Source organism: Petromyzon marinus, chromosome 41, assembly GCF_048934315.1.
Source record: "Petromyzon marinus isolate PM22_M1 ecotype Great Lakes invasive population chromosome 41, UKy_Petmar_22M1.pri1.0, whole genome shotgun sequence".
Lineage (NCBI taxonomy): Eukaryota > Metazoa > Chordata > Hyperoartia > Petromyzontiformes > Petromyzontidae > Petromyzon > Petromyzon marinus.
In genome coordinates, this window is record NC_133707.1 from 7758004 (window position 1) to 7777463 (window position 19460).

The 19460-nt window shown below is 46.2% G+C and overlaps 1 protein-coding gene across 50 annotated transcripts in view; it reads right to left on the bottom strand.

Annotated features, from left to right (window-relative positions):
• Positions 1-16130, bottom strand: part of LOC116951038 (uncharacterized) — a 137265-nt gene extending 121135 nt beyond the window's left edge. For 25 of the 50 annotated variants that reach the window (XM_076073307.1, XM_076073296.1, XM_076073306.1 and 22 more), the window contains exon 1: positions 15873-16129. In XM_076073307.1, coding sequence (XP_075929422.1) covers positions 15873-16118 — 246 coding nt within the window. In that variant the 5' untranslated portion in view covers positions 16119-16129. Of the gene's footprint in view, positions 1-15872 lie in introns of all 50 variants that reach the window. The other 25 variants (XM_076073328.1, XM_076073321.1, XM_076073319.1 and 22 more) reach the window with 8 other exon arrangements.
• Between the last annotated feature and the right edge of the window lie 3330 nt (positions 16131-19460).

Genomic DNA, 19460 nt, shown 5'->3' on the forward strand with positions numbered 1-19460 from the left:
ATCCCATCTCACTACACACTAAACTCGCACACCACCCACGCATACCACACACTCACCCTCCACTGCAACCACACTCACCCCACACGCTAAACACATACACTAACCTCGCTTGTCTCACATTGACCCCACATAGCAGCCACACACATTGCACACTAACCCACCAACATCACCCACATACACACCACCTAATAACCCATAACTCCACCCACACACACAATCTACTAACCCACCACACCACACAGACATACCACCTAATAACACACCAACTACTAAACCACCACTCACACACAGCACCGACTAGCCCTGCAGACCACCCACACACACCGCCTACTAACCCAAATCTCCACCCACACACACCGTCGACTAACCCACACACACCACCTACTAAACCACCACACCACACCGCCTTCTAACCCTGCACACTACCCACATACACCACCTACTAACCATGCACACCACCCACACACAGCACCTACTAGCCCTGCACACCACCCACACACACCACCTACTAAACCACCACACCACACCGCCTTCTAACCCTGCACACTACCCACATACACCAGCTACTAACCCTGCACACCACCCACATACACCACCTACTAACCCTGCACACCACCCACACACCCACCTACTAAACCACCACACCGCCTTCTAACCCTGCACACTACCCACATACACCACTTACTAACCCTGCACACCACCCACATACACCACCTACTAACCCTGCACACCAACCCACACACACCACCTACTAAACCACCACACCACACACACCACCTTCTAACCCTGCACATTACCCACACACAGCACCTACTTACCCTGCACACCACCCACCCACACACACCACCTACTTGCCCTGCACACCACCCACACACACTGCCTGCTAACCCCAGACACTAACCCCGCACACCACCCCTGCCACTCCCTGCTTCCAAAGATCCTTGCTACCGTTCCTAGCATTGCATTTTAATCGACCGTGCAGCGGAAAACCAGATTACAGGTCCATTTATCATCGCTCAAACGAAGATGCGCTTCTGACATCCGCTCCCCATCTCCATGCCGCACTACGAATACATTAGATTGCAAAGGTCAGCCGCGTGATTAATTATTTAGGAATATTGAAGAGTGCATGTCGGCCGCTCGTATTGATTGGCTCCTAGTTACAAAAACAAGACTGTATTGCTCTTCTGTTATAATTCATTAACTTATCAAACTCAATTTGATCAAATCAAATTTAGACCCTGCCATGCAGTCAAATATATACATATATAACTTGTTTAATGCAACAAGAGAATTAGATTCCTGTTTTTTTTCTTGTATCATGGAAATGTGCAACATTTTGTGTTCATTTACAACATTAAATCATCATCGACGTCACCAGCCAGGGTTAATCCACTGCTGGATGAAGGCCTCCGCGAGCTGCAGCCCCCTCCCACAATAATCAATATAATCATCCACCCAGCACCTGCAACATGAGCTCATTATTTATTACATTATTACAGCATATATTTTTTTATTTCTTTTAAAAATGTGATCTTACAACCATTTAGGATATTTTAAAAAGTATATATATCTAAAGATACAATGAGGCTGTCCTCTGTAAGCATCTAACTTTCAAATGTTTTTAACCATAGTCTAATGAAATGCAACAGAGAAAGAAAGGGGCAAGGTACGAAGGGAAGGGCGTTTGGTTAACACGAGATTTACATTTCAATAGGACACGAGCATCAGAAGACAAGCACTAGCATGCATTCCTGGAGATTAAAGCTAAAACCATTAAACTTTTTTTTATTTTACCAGCTAAGGCCCACCTAGCTAAAGCGACCTGACCACAAATGATAGCTAAATGTGGAGGGAAAACCCGGAGGACCCAAAGAAACAGCCACACAACCACGGGGAGAGAGACACGCAAACTCCAAATATACAGGCGTCAGGGTCGGGATCGAACCCACGACCTCGTGTATACCAGGCGAGGTAGTTAACACCTCGTCACCGTAGCGCCCCCTACAACATAAGAGTGCACGGACATCAGAAGATGAGCATTAGCATGCATTCCTAGAGATTAGACGTGAAGGGAAGGGATGAACATGTCTGACAGGTAGCTGTGAATACAATTCACGTCAAACAGTATGATTACTGCGTGTGTCAATATACGGGCTGGATGGCACAGTGGTTTGCAAATCGGAACGGTCACGGGTTCAAATCCCAGATGAGGATAGAGTCAATCCCCTCCATCTTTGGGGTCAGTAAACATATCGACTACTGTACCACTTTTGTGGGGAAGTCAATAGTGGTTGTTACTGTATAGAAATACTTGGTCACACCATGGGAAAGTGGAATTTCTACCACTGATTCGGGACTGTGAAAACATTGGGATGAATGTTGTCACATGCTCATTGAGTGGGATATATAGTCATACCAGTTTATTCAATTATATACAAACACTAAAGCTTGCTTTTTAATGGGCATTTTTACAAAACGCTCGACTTTAAAATATCGCACATGCAAACAAAACAAGATTATAAATTCAAACCAAACCCGTTCATGTAAGCTAGATAATGAATGTGCGAGTGCGGTTTTATCCACAGCTGGAAAGCCCAGATCACCCATCCCCAATGCACATACAATGTGCAATTTTCTCTAATTTTTTTGTAAAAGGATTTCCATGAATCTTTAATTAGGATATTTATTCTTGGTATTCTTCTGACCCTGAGTTATGAGAACATCACTGCCACCACTAGCTTAGAGACTTCACATACGTAACGCTTTTAAAGGTCAAATACGACGCGTGAAATCGTTCCGTGGCCTTGACCACAAATTTTGTGTCCGTAGTTTGTAACGCATCGTAAAAATAATAATTTGTGACTTCAACCGTGCACGCATAAATATCCACAATGCTTATTAATGTCCTGAAGCTGGCAATTGCATTCTAGGAATAAATAAAACTAAATGCTCGGAAATACATTGTTTCAAAGGTTTTTGAGGTTGTACAGTACGGTCCTCTGGACAGCTTGTTTTCTGGTAGTACGATATTCGACGTTTCGCTCCACGTCCTGGGAGCTTCTTCAGGAAGCGATTTCAGTTCCTGAAGTGCATTCGGAACGTCGGACATTTCCCCTCCCCCTTCTTCCCCTCCCTTTTAAATCGACTGCTCCCGATGAGCAGCGAGCCCGGACGCCCCCTATCGAAACCCGAATCTTGAGGGTGTATTGCCCCAAGTTTATTCCACGTTACCTTGTTGGGGGGGGGGGGTCCTCCTTTTTGAAATCTACTTTGTATTCTGGATTCTTGGATGACAATTAAAGACGTTTTTTTTTTAAACCGTCGCACAAAGTGCGGAACAAACACGTGGCACAAGCCAGAAAAGACGTCGCTCGAGTCCGTCAAAGCTCTGTTTGCGTTTCGCTTTGTTTGTAGTGTCCTGTTTGCTTCATCTTTTTAATTGGGATCATGTGCACGCGTGCCCGGTAACTTACCCGTGCATATAATGAGACTTTATTTTATTAGAATCTGCAAACGGTATGCACGTGCAGCGCTGTCTGAGCTTGCTAGGGTGAGAAGGCAACACTCCTGTGTCAATTTGCCCTCGTGTATAATATGCGTTTTGTGTGTGTGGGTGCGTGGGTGCGGGGTACGTGCGTATGTATGTGTGGACAGAAAATGTACCATGATCTACAGCCAGAACGGCTTTGCTACTTCACATGGCCTGAATGTACTGGACACCTATTGTTTTTTTTCCCCACCTAGCGCCCTTGCACACCGGGGCATTTCAGAGCACTTTACATTACAATGAACCTGAGCACCCCCAGGAGCAGCTCTCCCTGTGGGCACAGTGTAAATCAGCACTTGGCCTGGAAAAGGACATTAGTCTGCCAGTAGAGGGCGATCATTGCTAGAATTTTCGGTGTACGGTACTTTAACTTTATAATTTGGCAAATTTTGATCCTAATAGTAGAAAATGATGGTTGTTGTAATTTGTGTTGTGTGTGCGCGCACATGTGTAGCGGTTAGCGCGCTGTGCCACAAATCTGGCGACCCGAGTTCGATTCATGCTCACGGCCAACACCAGTGATGATTATCTGAACCGGTCCTGGGCTTCCCCGAGGTCAACTCAGCCTCAAATGAGTACCTGGTGCGATGTGTCAGCATCGCCACTTGGGAGACAAAGGCGGCCGGGTGTGGTGCTGGCCACCCACCTCCTCGTATGCACTTTGCTGGCCTTTATAGGTGCACGTTTCCAGTACTTACCGCAAAAGTCTGTGAAAGCTAAATGGGGGACATTTGTCTGTGTGCACATGTTACAGCATTTACTGTGTGGGGAGTGACAGCATAGTAGTTAGGATTGCATTGCACCACGATCCCAATAGCTTGAGTTAAATGCCTGTCCATGGCCGAAAGCAGTGGCGAGTGATATCTCAACCGGTTCTGGACATCCCCTGTGTCAACTCGTCCTTAAATGAGTTCCTGGTATCGTATGTAAATATCACCACTGGGAACACAAAGGCGGCTGGGTGTGTTGCTTGCTCACGACACTTCCTCGTGCGCCGTGTGAGTCTTAATAGATAGTCTTTGACAACACTTGCCCCAGCAGTCTGTATGGTTATACTGGAGTGGGGGGGGGGACTTTGTTTTATTATACTTGCAGTGCTGCAATTCTACCAATACGTGTTCAATTCCTAGAACAAGCATGCAGGTCGCCCGCAATTGGAACCAGTTTGGACCTCCTCCTCGGGCAACTCAAGCGAGAACCCGGTATTACTTCTGTAATGAGCCAAGAATGTCTGTGTGTAACGCGCGTGACGTCACTCCACATGCCCCACCCCCGTCATTAATATTCATGAGCGGGTGGATTTTTACACTCACGCAGAAGGTCGAGCGGAAATCTTTTTTTGCACAAATTCGCTTTAAGTTTGACGTTTCTTTATTGAAAGTGAATCTAAAAAAATAATTATACGCAGCAACAAAGTGGATTTGGTGTCTTTATTTATTTCTTCAGCACTTGAGACAAAAGGTAAGTGTAATTTATGCTTCTACATTACGGTAAAATAGACACTTCTCAGTGATTTTACAGATATTGTATCGAATTCCAATTTGAAACCCAGCGACCGAAAGCAGAAGAGAATAAAGTATCAGAGCAGTGAATTTGAACACATTGAAGGTCAGTTATACTGGTAGGAACGAAGTTGTAAACTGAGTGTACCAGCCTGCAATAGATTAATGTGTCCGTCCGTCCATCCCCTTTCAATACTTTAACGAAGTGAAATCTCGTTGCTGTTGGGGTGTAAAAATAAAATTGCGCAAAATTCCAATGATCCTACCAGCCCACCCTGCAGGGACCTGTTATAGTGCTACAGTGACATCAAGTGAGGTGCTTTATGACATAGTTTCGTGCAAGAATCACTGCCATTAATACAGTGCTACAGTGAAATGCAGTGAAGTGTTTGATGACTTCGTTTTGTGTCAGATTCACTGCCATTAATAGTCCTACAGTGAAATGCAGTGAAGTGTTTGATGACATACTTTCGTGCAAGATTCACTGCCATTAAATGTACACGAGATACAATTATACTCCGCTAAATCTTTTCGTAAACATTACAGCTTCCGTCCTAGGACGGGCAAACAAGCTAGTTGAGATACAGAAGTAAAAAGGACGTCATGATGAACAAGGGATTGTAACCTTTTAAATGAAATAAATCTGTCACCGCGGCCTTACAAATTGCTCACGAATTGATGCAATGAATATCACGTCGAGGTTTGCTTTTCGCTTGCAAGTTTCATATTTGCTGAAATACACCCGGTGCTTGGACGGGCAAAAGGCTAGTAATGATGTAACAATCGTCCCCGTGTTGCAAGACGCACCGTTGTGTGATAATAACAACGTCCGCTGCTGAACACCCACGGCCCCATTTCCACCACACCCTCTCGTGTGTCACGTAGCCTTAATAGGTGCTCGCTAACGGTAATTCAACAGCATCGACTCCCGTTTCTCCAAGGCTAAATGGTTTGTCGGGGGAGTTGAGAGGGTTTGGTGGGGACTCTTTGTTATTGTGGGGAGCGGTAGTGTAGCGGTTAACGCGCTGCGCTACAAACCCGGCGAACAGAGTTCGATTTTTCGCTCACGGTCAACACCGGTGACGGATTATCTGAACTGGTCCTGGGCATCCCCTAGGTCGACTCAGACTCAAATGAGTACCTGGTGCGGTGTGTAAAAAAAAAACACAGTCTGTCAAGGCTAAACGGGGCTTCTTTGTCTTTTGTTTTCACGACGCCCACTGTTCGCACGCGTTCTTTCATTCCGCGTGCACCTGCCATTACCGTTATCAGCTCTCACAATGGAACACAAAGGGCCCCCCCCCCGTGCGTGTCGGTGTTATGATGTGCGTGGGTGTGCACGTGTGTGTGTGTGTGTCTGTGTGTGTGTGCACGTGTGTGTGTGTGCGCACGCGTGTGTGTGTGCGTGTCCTTGTGTGTGTGTGCGCACGCGTGTGTGTGTCTGTGTGTGTGTCTGTGTGTGTGCACACGTGTGTGTGTGCGTGTCCTTGTGTGTGTGTGTGCGCACGTGTGTGTGTGTACGTGTGTGTGTGTGTACGTGTGTATGTGTGTGCACGTGTGTGCGCACATACGAAATGCGGCGGTGAAAGCGGAGGTAGGGGAGGTCATGGTGGGAGGCAGTAGTGGTAGGGGGGATGCATACAGGAGGGGGGGAGAAAATTGGGGGGTAGAGTGGTGGGGGGGGGGGTAGAGTGGTGGGGGGGGGGGTCGAGGGATGCGGGGGGGGGAGGGATGGGGGGGGGGCTGCACTCAGCAACCGATAAGGAGCGGCTCCCAGATGTCTAATGCGGATTGGCCGTAATCCTGGCCTCGCCATGGCAACCGAAGCGTTGCCTAGCAACAGCAGCAATGTTAGCAGCCTTGAGTCCCTTGTGAGAACGAATGGTGGTGGTGGGTGGAGAGGGGGAGGAGGATTTGGGCGTTGGCTGCCCAGAGTGGCCGACTAAAATCTCGTTTAACCAACATATCTGAAAACATTTTATCGTTGTAATTTTGTGTTAACCAAAATATAAAATGTACACGTGCGTGATGAAAAAAAACCCGACTGTAATTCAAAAGAATGGTTCGTAGTCTGATGTGAATCTCTGAGCACTTGTCGAAAATTTGTATTGATGGAATTCATATCACGTGCAATATTCATGTCAGTGTCTACACAGTGGTCCGAGTGTGACGCCGAAAAAAAAGATTCGGGTTATCTTTGAAAGTCCGCGCTTACGATTCGCACGGTTGGCCTACCGTTATACGGTGCGAAATAAGTTCAACACGTACACACACACACAAAATGACATTCGCATGGCCCGGAATCCCCGTTCAGTCTGGTCTGTCAAGAGTAAAAGTGCTCTTAGCGAACACCGATCTGCTCGGCAGGCAGAGTGGCAGCGCACTGCGCTCTGAACCCAGTGACCCGAGTTCAATTCCCGACCACTGATCTACAGGAGGGTCGTGGTAGATGTTGACTACCTCGCCTGCTTACGCACCATCAGCGAAGCATAATATCGGAGCCAGTGCTGGGCCCTGCCACCTTGAATCAACCCACACTTAGGGGCCATCCATTTAGTACGTACGTATGGGGGGGGGGTCTATTGACAATGATACGCATAGGAAACGGGGGGGGGGGGGGGGGTGAAGCCTCGATAATAATTTGTCTACATTGGCCTTCAAATGAGTTAGGTAGTCCGGCGGTGGGCTGTTTGCTTAAACACGTTAATAGTATCCGTCCTTTACCGTTTCTGCGTGGATTAAATATCGGCCGTTCTATAGGATTCGGGGGGGGGGGGGGGTGTAAAAAGTCCGCCTGCCTACAGGGAAGAGGGTTGGGGTCAAGTTTTGACAGATTTTTGCGTTCCTACTCAATGGATGATGGCCCCTTACCAGTGTGGTGAAGTATGGCCAAATAACCTCCCCCCCCCCCCAAACGATCCGTGGATTGGCAAAGGGCTTCTACATATTAATTACAACATTGAGGCTAGCATGGTACGTGAGGCGATAGTCAGTCGACCCGTGGCACCTGGGTCTGCCCCGTGACCCCCTGCCAGCGGGCGTTCGACACACTTCACGTGGCCTCAAGGTGCACATGGCCTGGCACAAGCGTCGTGGTGACGTCAACGCACACTTAATGGAAAATCGCGATTGTTGTTGTTGTTGTTGTTGAGGCGATAGTGGTGCGGCCAGACAACACTCGCACGCGGCCGCATTTGTGGTGTTTGCGACAAAACCAAAGATAAAGATTCCCGGTATAGCCTTTAGCAGTCTGTTGCGGCATAGTGCCATCAGTGAGCAGCCACGGGCACACGAGGTTGGTGGTTGGGTGGGTGGGTGGCCAACACCACGCCCGGCCGCCTTTGTCTCCACAGTGCTTACGTTTTACACACTGCACCAGTTACTGTCGACCTAGCCGGAGGAGGGTGGTCCACGACCCGTTCAAAATATTCCCCACCGTTATTATTATTATTGGTCGTGAATGGGGCCCATTGGTTAGCGCCGTGCGTTAACCAAATACACTGTCACGCTCACACCGGACACTCGGTCTAGTAGCCACGCGCAGTGCTCAATGTCCCGTCACGGGAGCAATGAACTAAAACAACAAAAATGACAATTTTCGAACGGATTCAACATTTGGGGAGCGGCGTTTTTTTTGGTGCACGGCTGCCCCCCGCCCAGCCTCCCTAAACGATGGCTAATGTGACAATGTGACGACGCGTTTACAATGCGGCCTAAGGCAAGTTAGTTGTGCCTTCCCTTTTTTGTTTGCGGTTGCATACAGTAATAATAATTTTGTTATTATTTACTTATTTTTTTTATTTAAATCCTCTTTTTTTTATTCCCAGTGGCAAACAGATGGGGTCCCCAGTGAGATGTTCCCTCCAACAACCTCTCCATCGCAGTGGCACATGGTTGGTCGTCATGCCAACTGGTCTGCGCAGTCGAGCTACAATATTCATACAAATACAGTAATAATGACGCTACAATAGTATTATTCGCCGCAATGAAGCCACGCGCTCTCTCTCTCTCTCAAATTCTGGCACCCAATTTCAACGCCGTGTCGCTAATCACAATCACGTTCCCACACAGTACGCAAATAGAAGTAGGGTGCTATCTTTCAGTACAAAAACACTCAGCACATTCGTCAATAACACTGTGGCCTTCAAAAGAAAAACTATATAATTGGCGACGTTTTAGGCAATGGCCCTTCTTCGTAAAACAGCATCACCAAATAATGAGTTTAACTCGACAGTGCGGCACAGATTATGAAAATGCCTTGCGTCCTCAGCATAAGCGGAGGAGGCCCTCTACCCACTAAATATGCAACGTTGGGCGAACGTTCGAATGTGGCTGGAACCCTTGGCACAACGTTGGTCCACCTTTCGCATGTAGCAGGAACCGTAGGCCCAACGTTCCGTGTTTACTAGGTAGGTGTCACTAATTAATCTCCCAGCACATGTCTAGTCATGCCCAAAGCCTTTCTGTGTCGCTCTAATACCGTACATTACGATTTCAACCTTTATTTGTTCATTTCCTTATTCATCACGAGTGGCAGTGGGGAGTGGATTTATTTCAAATTGGGTTCTTAGTTGCATTGAAATGGCAAACTAAAATAATTTAAATAATTACTCTAATATTGCATAAAACATTTTTGTACTTTCAAATTAAGTAATTTTTTACGCAATTATTTTGTAATATACTTCGAAAATGATATATATGGGAAGGATGGACTTAGTTTGATGCCCCCAATGGCTAACATTGTTTGATGCTGATACTGCGTTGGCAGTCGATGCACAAGCACACAAAAAAACTCATACATTTGTTAACACTGCCGTGTATAAAAAGTTTCAGAATCTACCTCTCTGGCTTCTCTATGCGCGGTAAAGAAGAGCTATTGCCCGAAACGTCGCTATTGTATACTATTTCTGAAGGCATTGTTATTAACGAATGTGTTGTTTTTATGTACGTTGTCAAATGTTCATATGACCCCTGCAGCCACTAGAGGCGCTACAACACACTCGAATGTAAAACTTAACTATTAAGAGGGGATAATTATTATAGCATCATTAAATACGCTTTGACGTGATACATGAGTAAACCACTATTATAACTAAAACGGAACATCATTCGGCACATAATTTATCACAACAGTGACGATATCAGCATGAATCATTGCCATCAGCTTATCATTTTAATCGTCATGACATAATAATTCTATTGACATCACTGTCATCCATAAGCATTCCGTATGAGAGAGATAACGAATCTCGATGGGCACTCACCTTGATAAATAAAGGACGTTCGGAGTAATGGATTGATTTATGTGAACAACACAACAGCCTGAACAAGTAGGGGTGGATACTGTTAGAGATAAGGGGCACGCTTGCAGGAAGACCTACAAATCATGACCATTACGACTGCAATAAAATGAACAATCCCTCCGAAATTTACTGCACTTAAAAAATGAATATATCCGTATAGCGGAGATTTACAATTCGCTCGTAAACGAGGCAAGCCGTCATATGGATTACGATGTTTTTCTTTCGTTGGCATGCGTATGCCATGGTGGTTGAACTGAACAGGGGGGGGGGGGGGGCATGTTTCTGCTCAAGGGTAAACGCCCTCCCAGTCAATCTGGAGGATAAGTGCTTCATATTCACTAATTGCTGGATAATGTTTATGACAACAACAAACATTAGAACCTTGCAAACGCCGTAGCAAGTAGGAATGCCAAAACTGATAACAGCGCAGAGTTGACACTAATCTGGCTTGATGAGGCATAGCATCAACTTCCCCGATAACCTATCTTTAGGCAACAGTAAAAAAACATCCGTGTTTGTAAACTGCAGTTCTAGTTAGTATTTTGATGCTGTTATAAGATCAGATTGTGTTGTACACTAAGAAAACAACGGTGTCATGTTTTCAATGAAATACGATTCGGTTTAAATTACTGGAACTGCCCCCCCCCTCTTTGACTCCTATGTATTATACACGAGAGATGTTTACTCTTACTAAACTATGCAATGTCCTTTACTTAACAAAATTACAGTCCAATGAAAGTGTTCATCCCTTTCGCAAAGCAGCCGCTGCAGCCTGGCACACTCATAGTGCATTAGCCATGTAACTAATCATACACCCCACACACCCACACTACGCCAGCAATTCGTCTGTCACAAATTGACATCCGGATTTGATTTTAGAATAAATTTCTCGTCTAGTTTTTACAAACTCATTTGTATTGTTTCTTGTCTTCTCTGCATCGTTTGTGCAGTTTTGTGTTTCCTCCATTAGCCTAGATGTGACATTAAAATGCCAATTTTACCATTACTTACATTTAATGAATACGACGGAACAAACAAGATGGAACGTGAAAGAGAGAATACAAACGAGAAGGTACCAGCTAGACAAAAACCCCATCAATTCTTGAATCAATTAATGGCTGAATTATAACAACTGATTGCATTGAACGGTAGGTAAATCAACCCATGCCTGGTATTTAATGCTCAGTATTTAGCACACCTGCAGTGCTAATTTTCCAGTGAAAACATTATTTGGTGACCAAACCAACTGAGCCATTGACGCCAATCAAACCGACTCAAGTGTCACAAGAGCACCAACCACTCAGCCACCCAGGGCAGGATGCGGATATAAAGTGGTGTCTTGGGCAGGAATAGGGACGGGCTGGAAAACAAGTCACAGGGGCGTCAGGATGGAGGATGGGAAACGCAAGGGGCAAGTTCTCACCCTGAGCATCGCTGGGTTTGTAGTTGGAGAAAAGTTTGAGGGTGCCTTGCCAATGAGCTCAAGGGCCATGCAAAGGGCAGCATAGGGAAGGGGGCTCTTGAAAACAAAAATCCTGCTTCAAGGGGACTTGATGTCGCCGAGTTGGCTTACGTCATTCCCAGGGCTCTGTCCTGCGCAACTGATACGGCTATTGACATTGCATTTAAGAAACAAAGTTCATCAACGTTCAGTAACGCCGATTAACCTTTTCACTAAGTTACTGTAGCATATTATACATTCTGACGTTGAATTAACCGAGTGAATGATGTAAATTCTGGAGATGTTCGAGAGGGACTATGGAAGTGAAATATGTCTAGTCTAAGCTCATACTTAGGAAATGTGGAAAAATCTTAGTTGAATATGGGTTTCCGGATATCATGGTCCAGAGTTTGGTTTTACTCATAGGGCAGGCTTCAACTTAAAGTTCTACGTTGCATTAATTGTCGCACAAAAAACTTAGCAATGTACAGTACCCATCATTAGTAAACCAAGTCATTCTCCTTTCTTGGAGTGTGACACCAAGGTTAATAAAACGTGGGTAAAGCCCGTCTTACAACATTTTTAGATACAACTTACAAGTTATCAGGTCCTATCAGTGTCGGGGTGGGTTCATTTACATTGGAGATCTGACTTAAACCGAACTTCAAGTCGTATGTATGGGGGTTTATCGTCAATCTCTCCCCCCAAACATCAACTATTTTCGATTTTGTCTTAAACTGTATAACATTACTGCCTTTATTTATTATTTCTGATGCACGTTTGCACATGATCTCTTAAGAGGTATAACTATTCGCAACACTTCTCCTCCGAGGTGGTTTGATGAATTGCTGAGCATCAAGATCTCAATGTGATATCAGGATTTCTGCGGTAAATATTGTAGCCACTCATGCACTGGTGTCCCCCAATTAAGACCTCTCGTACCCAGGACCCATCCCACCAAATTTACCAAACCCTGTTACACAAAGGCCACAATACACAGGGGAAACGCATGTCCAGCAGGGTGCTCATACGGCATTTGCTTGTTGTAGTGTTCATTTGCTACATATGAGCAATGTTTTGTTGGCACAGCATTTCGCCGACATTCCCTGTGCAGTTAAATTTCGATTTAAAGCTTTCGTGACTGCAAGGATTCATCTTCTTTGGTTCTTTCGGTAAAGTCACGTAGAATGAGAATAAAATAATAAATTGATAAAATAAAATAACACAATAATATTCTCACGACGTTTCGGCCACAACACAAACGGCCTTCATCAGGTGAAGGGACGAGACTGTCTGGAGGACAGCGCGGTTTATTTTATTATTTTTATTTATTATTTTATTCTCATTCTACGTGACTTTACCGAAAGAACCAAATAAGATTCCCTGTGCACATTCAATAATTCTCCTGCACGGTATCCATGTCGCAGCCTTATGCCTCCCACACCTCGCTGAAAGGGCTACAGAGGTGCAAGCGACGGGTCGAGAACGTCTGTACTCGTGGTTGCAAGGGGTCACGTGAACCTATTTCATGCATCATACACCGATTGGTAGCATTGTTCATTGGTTGTCCTGTCTCATTCGTCCATTCTCTTTCCTCCATTATCCTATGCGCGACATCGTCACGCGATTTGCGGACGTCGTGCGAACGCAATTGGCCCTTGTGCGTGTGATCCAATGCGTGTAACGCGAGCTTAGGTATCGACGTTCATCGACTAATCGATGGCTTCGTCGTACGCATTCATTAATAATGAAACCATGCACCGAGGACCCCGGATGAGGTTGGCATGAGCGCAGTGGATATTGAAAATGTCAGCTCTGACACTAATGACCTCCGCTGTCTCTGGGGGTGTCGGCCGAGCAGCGGCAGAATGGAGGAGGGTCCCGCAGAAGCCGTGGGCTCCGTCGCATTTGCAGGAGTACAAAAGGACAGAACGGTGAGTACAGTAAATACGAAACACTAACAAATTTGAAATTTACAGCGACTGAATGTCATGCTTCTGTTCAAATAGTGAGAACGTGCACGTGTAGAGAGAGTTTGAACAAGTTTTTTTTTTACAACAGGGAATGATGGGCGGAATTTTAGGGGCCAGGGAGAGTAAATTGAGGTGACGTGATGGGGAGAAGCTCAGATGAAATTGGACAGAGGCTGGGGCCTGAGCTGTTATTCTTACTGCCGAGAACAATAGGTGCCATTTAAAATCAGGCCACTGACCCTATGTGGTAATACAAAATATTTTTTTTAAAAGATTCACTATTATGTGTGTGCTCTGAGCTAGTATAGCAGACCCCTTTGAGCTAAAATATCTTATAGGCTACATTATTCCAGATGAAGACTGCCATGCTGTGGACAAAATTGATATATTCTCTATCAATATCTGTGTGTTACTGCTACTAAAGCAGCAACAGTTTGATTACAGTACAGTATGTATAGATTTACACACACGTACGCACACTGAATTCGGGGTGTATTTTCAGCCGAGATTCTCTGGTTGGCAACCTGCAGATATTGGCGCCCTGCAGATATTGGCGCCCTGCAGATATTGGCGCACCCGGCACACCACATTTTGTGTACCTCTCGCTATGACTGCGTCTGCTACTCGTCACGTGCGACCCGGAGAATAATCCGTAGATAAATTAAGCCCGCGACTATAGCTTCACTATTAAGTCTCTGCTATCTCTCACCCTGCGACATCGTTCCGTGTTTACCAACATTTTCTCACCGAAATATAAATCACGGTTTTGCGATAGACCACACGCATCAGTGGACTGCCAACCATGGGAAATCCACAGGCCACGAGCAGATGTGTGGGTGCTGCTTTAAACCAATTCTAACGCTACCTGTGAACGATGCTACAGACACTGGCCATTGGCTCAGCTCTTTTAAGGAAGGGCCTCTCTGTATTTAAGGTTATGTGAGAAGGATTGTATAGAGAAAGAGAGAATGTGTGGGACGCAGAGGAGGGCAAGGGGCAGGGGAGCAGTGGTGTAGAATGTTTGGCATGGGCTCTGTTGCAAGAAAGTTATATGGGGGGGGGGAAGGGGGGCCCTATCCAATTCTTCCCCCCCCCCCAAATCTCTCTGGCTCATTTGAGCCAGCGCAGTTGCACCGCCTACACACTCGATAGCTAGGCCACTTTGAGACAACAGAGGTACCAGGAAAATGAGAGGCGGGAGGGAAGGGGGGTAGAGTAAGGGGGGGGGTAAAGGAGGAATGCAGAGTAGGGAGCGATAGCGATGGAAGCATTCATAGAAATGACGGCAAAGGAAGATAGCCGTGACAGCTTTGTTCAACTCAAGCCAGCCAGCCACTAACTCAGTCGCCGCCTTGTCAGCCAGCCACATAGCCATCAACCTAATTAGCTAACGAGCTTACTGTTATTCCCAGACGATTCACCAGCCTCACCCAGCACCAAAACACATGGGGCAACGCAGTGCAGAATAAGGAAAACAACCATGTATTAAATTTAACACGTAGGCTTTCGCGACCAATATTATTCATAATAAAGGTTTTTGGGTTAGATCGCGTTATTTATAAATGTGTCGTAACCCTCCACCACCCGACACGGCCAATCAGCAAAAAAAGTGTCACGTTGACAAAAGACAAATTATTCACTACTTTAGCCCACCGGTGTGTTGTGAATTATTTGTCTTTTGTCAACGTGACACTTTTTTGCTGATTGGCCGTGTCGGGTGGTGGAGGGTTACGACACATTTATAAATAACGCGATCTAACCCAAAAACCTTTATTATGAATGTATTAAATTACTCTGATTATTAACAACAGAAAAGTGATAAAGATATCAACGAACATCATCGAACGGCGAACAAATCAGTCCAGAACAACGCCAATCCACCATCACATTAGTCGACAACTCAGCACGGGCAGGTGAACCAACAACTCAGCACGTCGCATGCCACCTGTCAAACAAACCGGCCAGGGCCCCCTCTGTTGTGGAGAAGTAAACAACCTGAGAGGAGGGAGTCACGCTCACACGCCACCAAGCCTCTCCTCATTGTATCCTCCTCGCCTCTAAAAGCTCTCGCACGTACTCGCACACCACAGTGACAACACTCACCATGCCGTCTATCAAGTGCAGGGCATAGCTGGCGGAACCAAGACACCAAGCTTGCTGTACCTTTCGGCCTAATGCACGGAGCACGCGCCGGAAAAGTGAGTTCGAACGTGTGTGTGTGTGTACGTACGAGAGAGCAAGGCGATTGAGCTTAGCAGAGAGAGAGAGAGAGGCGAGAGAGAGCGACTCCCTCTCGACAGATCGATCTTGCACTTTACCCGGAGCAGGCAGGGGGCAGGGCACACTCATGGGGGCGGTCGCTAGCAAAAGCACCGCCCACTTCGTACCACCCGTGCCATCGGATTGGCCGGCGAGCATGTCAATCAAATCTGGGGGTGGGGGTGGGAAGGAACCGCCCCCCACATTGCTTCTCACAATCACCCACACAACACACCACCCACATACACACACAAAGACAAAGCTCACACACCCTAACCACCCCCCTACCCACCATCATATAGTCTATAGAGATTGGGGCAAGTGTCGTGCTGTTAGTGAGCACCTATGAAGACACTGGTCTCCGCAACCTCACCATCACGCAATCACCCTGCCATCAACATATCTCTACCACTCACACACTCCCAAACACACACACACACAAAGACTCCCCCCTCCTCCCACCCCTGTAGAGAGATGCTGCTAGCGAGCCCCCTATTAAACAAGCATCAAGGAGTGGTGTGGTCTGTACCACACCCGATCACCTGCGTCTCCGCTGATGTTTACGAATTGCAACGGGTTCTCATTTAAGGCCCAGTCAATTTAAAGGGGTGACCTCGAGTGCGGTTTCAGATGTCACTAATGTCAGCCGTGGCCGGGAATCCAACTCAGGCCACCGGGTTTGTAGTGCGCTTCGACGCCGCTCCCCAGAAAAGTCACATACAAAGACAAAGATCCCCGTATAGCCTTAACACACTGTTGGGGCAAGTGCTGTAAGCGAACACCTATGAAGGCCGGCACGGTACACGAGAGGGTGGGTGGCCAGCACCACGCCCGACCGCCTTTGTCTCCCCAGTGGCGATGTTTACACACCGCACCAGGGTACTCATTTGAGGCTGAGTCTACCTAGGGGAGGCCTAGGTACCGGTTCCGATAATCGTCGCTGGTGTTAGCCATGAGCGGGAATCGAACCCGGGTCGCCGGGTTCATAGTGCAGCGCGATAACGACTACACGATCGCTCCCCATAACACACAGACAGACACACACACGAACACACACGAGCACACACACACGAGCACACACACACAGACAGACACACACACACGAACACACACGAGCGCACACACACACACGAGCGCCCTCACCAACCCACTCCCATTTGTACAAAAACAAATTGGTGTGAATCTAAATTGGCTGGATGCAATTTTAAGAGCATGGCTGTTGCCGGCCCTAATGGCGTGGTGTGGTTATTTATTGTTGTTATCGATATGGCCAGCAAAAAAAATTATGCACGTGTATTTTCTATGAAATACATACATTACAATTCCGAACCTTGCTGAACAGGTCCCTGCAGGGTGGGTTGGTAGGACAAGTCTCTGCGCTGTCTATTGCTGATTTTACACCCCAACAGCACGAGATTTCACTTCGTTAAAGCATTGAAAGGGGACGGACGGACGGATACATTAATCTATTGCAGGCTGGTACACTCAGTTTACAACTTCGTTCCTACCAGTATAAGACTTGAATTGTCATGTTCAACCCAATTCCAACCACGAAACACCAGAGAGAATGCATCTGCTGAAGGAAGTAAAACGGTAATGTTTGCTTCCTTTAACATACCCACTTGGTCTATTTATTTGTGTATACAAACGTATGCATTGTGTTCAATCAGCAAAACTAAGTTATTGCGGTAATTATGACCTGTAATAATTTTCACTGCCGATTTCATACATGTCCATGGAAACACACTGAGAAACACATTTTCCACTTCGTCACACAATTAAGGCCTGCACAGCACACAGACACTGCGTTGGCAGGGGCGCATCAGGGAGTAGTTGGTCCACTCCTTGATGCGCCGTGCCCGCTTGATAAAGGTGACCGGGCATGTTTGGTCACCTTTATCTCTCCAGGTGCTCCATTTAAGGCCAAGTTAACTGAGGGAAGGCCCAGGCCAGCTTCAAATACCGGATGGCAAATGAGCATTAATGGTTGGTTCGGGAATTCAAATTCACCACCATCGCAATTCAGTGAATTGTCACAATTCAGGAATGGATTATGTTTGTATATAACTGTGCTAAATGTAGCGGCCTCTAGTAGCTGGAAGGGCCACAAGTAACCATAACATACAGCAAATATTATTTTAAATAACACCTATACTTAAATTCAATATTCAATTAATCGATGCGTTGTGTGGACCCGTCATGGTTAGGAATCAACCCTGGGTCACTGGGTTCATCGCACAGAGCAAAGCAGCCGTGCGTTGGCTCATTCCTCTATAAACCCGGTTCTTGCGTTCGATTCCTGGCCATGGCTAACATGTAGGTATGTTGAACTTCTTTCGCAATGTACGTAGCCAACAGTGGTGAGTGAAAACCGCATTGACCAACCCGGTGAAACAATCAAAGCAACCTCCATGACCGATACGGCTTGGGTAATGTCTTCATCCAGCAGTGAAAGATGTTCATTATGTAACTCGGCACACGGCTCCTCCACGCAACGTGCTCAAGAAACCACGTTTTGTGAGTTTGTAGAAATGGGTAAAAACAACCATTCCAATATACACACACGCGCGCGCAAAGATGTCATTGTTGGAAAGGGAATGTCTGTGCGTGTGTACGTGCGTGCGTGAGTCAAAGGTCCACCCCTATAGCCTTAGCATACTTGTGAGTGTGTTTAATCCCTTTCACCACACGGTGACGCTGCTCTCCTTCGGTCTACAATCCATCCCCTTAGGTTCAGTCTCCAAAAACGCATTGCCCAAATTATACAATTGATACATCCTCTCGTCCCCAACCACCCAGGAAACGATGCACACGCAAGCACACACACACATATATACGTAGGTTGTGTGTTTTTTTGTTCGGAAACATGTGTGCTCGTTTATCGCGACACTTAATGGGTAGATGCACGACCTGGGGTGTTACTGTATATACAGGAAAACCCAGTTTGAACCACAGCCTGGGTGAGCAGTTCAGCGAGCCACGGGCAATGAACATTTTTTTCTTTCGACCTCAGCATCGCTTTCCAGAAATTCAGTTTTTTTCCTTCACCAAACAACGAACATAAATGAGACATACCAACACGTAAAATATATTTGGTCAATCTTCCCCTGATCACGTCCGCTATGGCAGTCATTATTGATCGTTTTGATGATGGCCGGTGATTGTTATCCATTCGAAGATGGAATCCATTCGTGGAGATGGAGCAATGATATATCAGTTTACGTGCAGGAGTTCATCCAGCAGTGAATTTCCCATGGCTAATGATGATGACACTTTTTTTTTATATTGACGCCTTTGCCTTGCAGTTACTCAAGACTGCTACATTGAGTCTCAAGGCTCTTTTGGGGCCGTTGTGCTGCACATGGAGATGTTCAGCCAATTCCATTAGTTATAGTTGTGTGTTCTTGTGAATGTAAATGGTCGTTTGAGAAA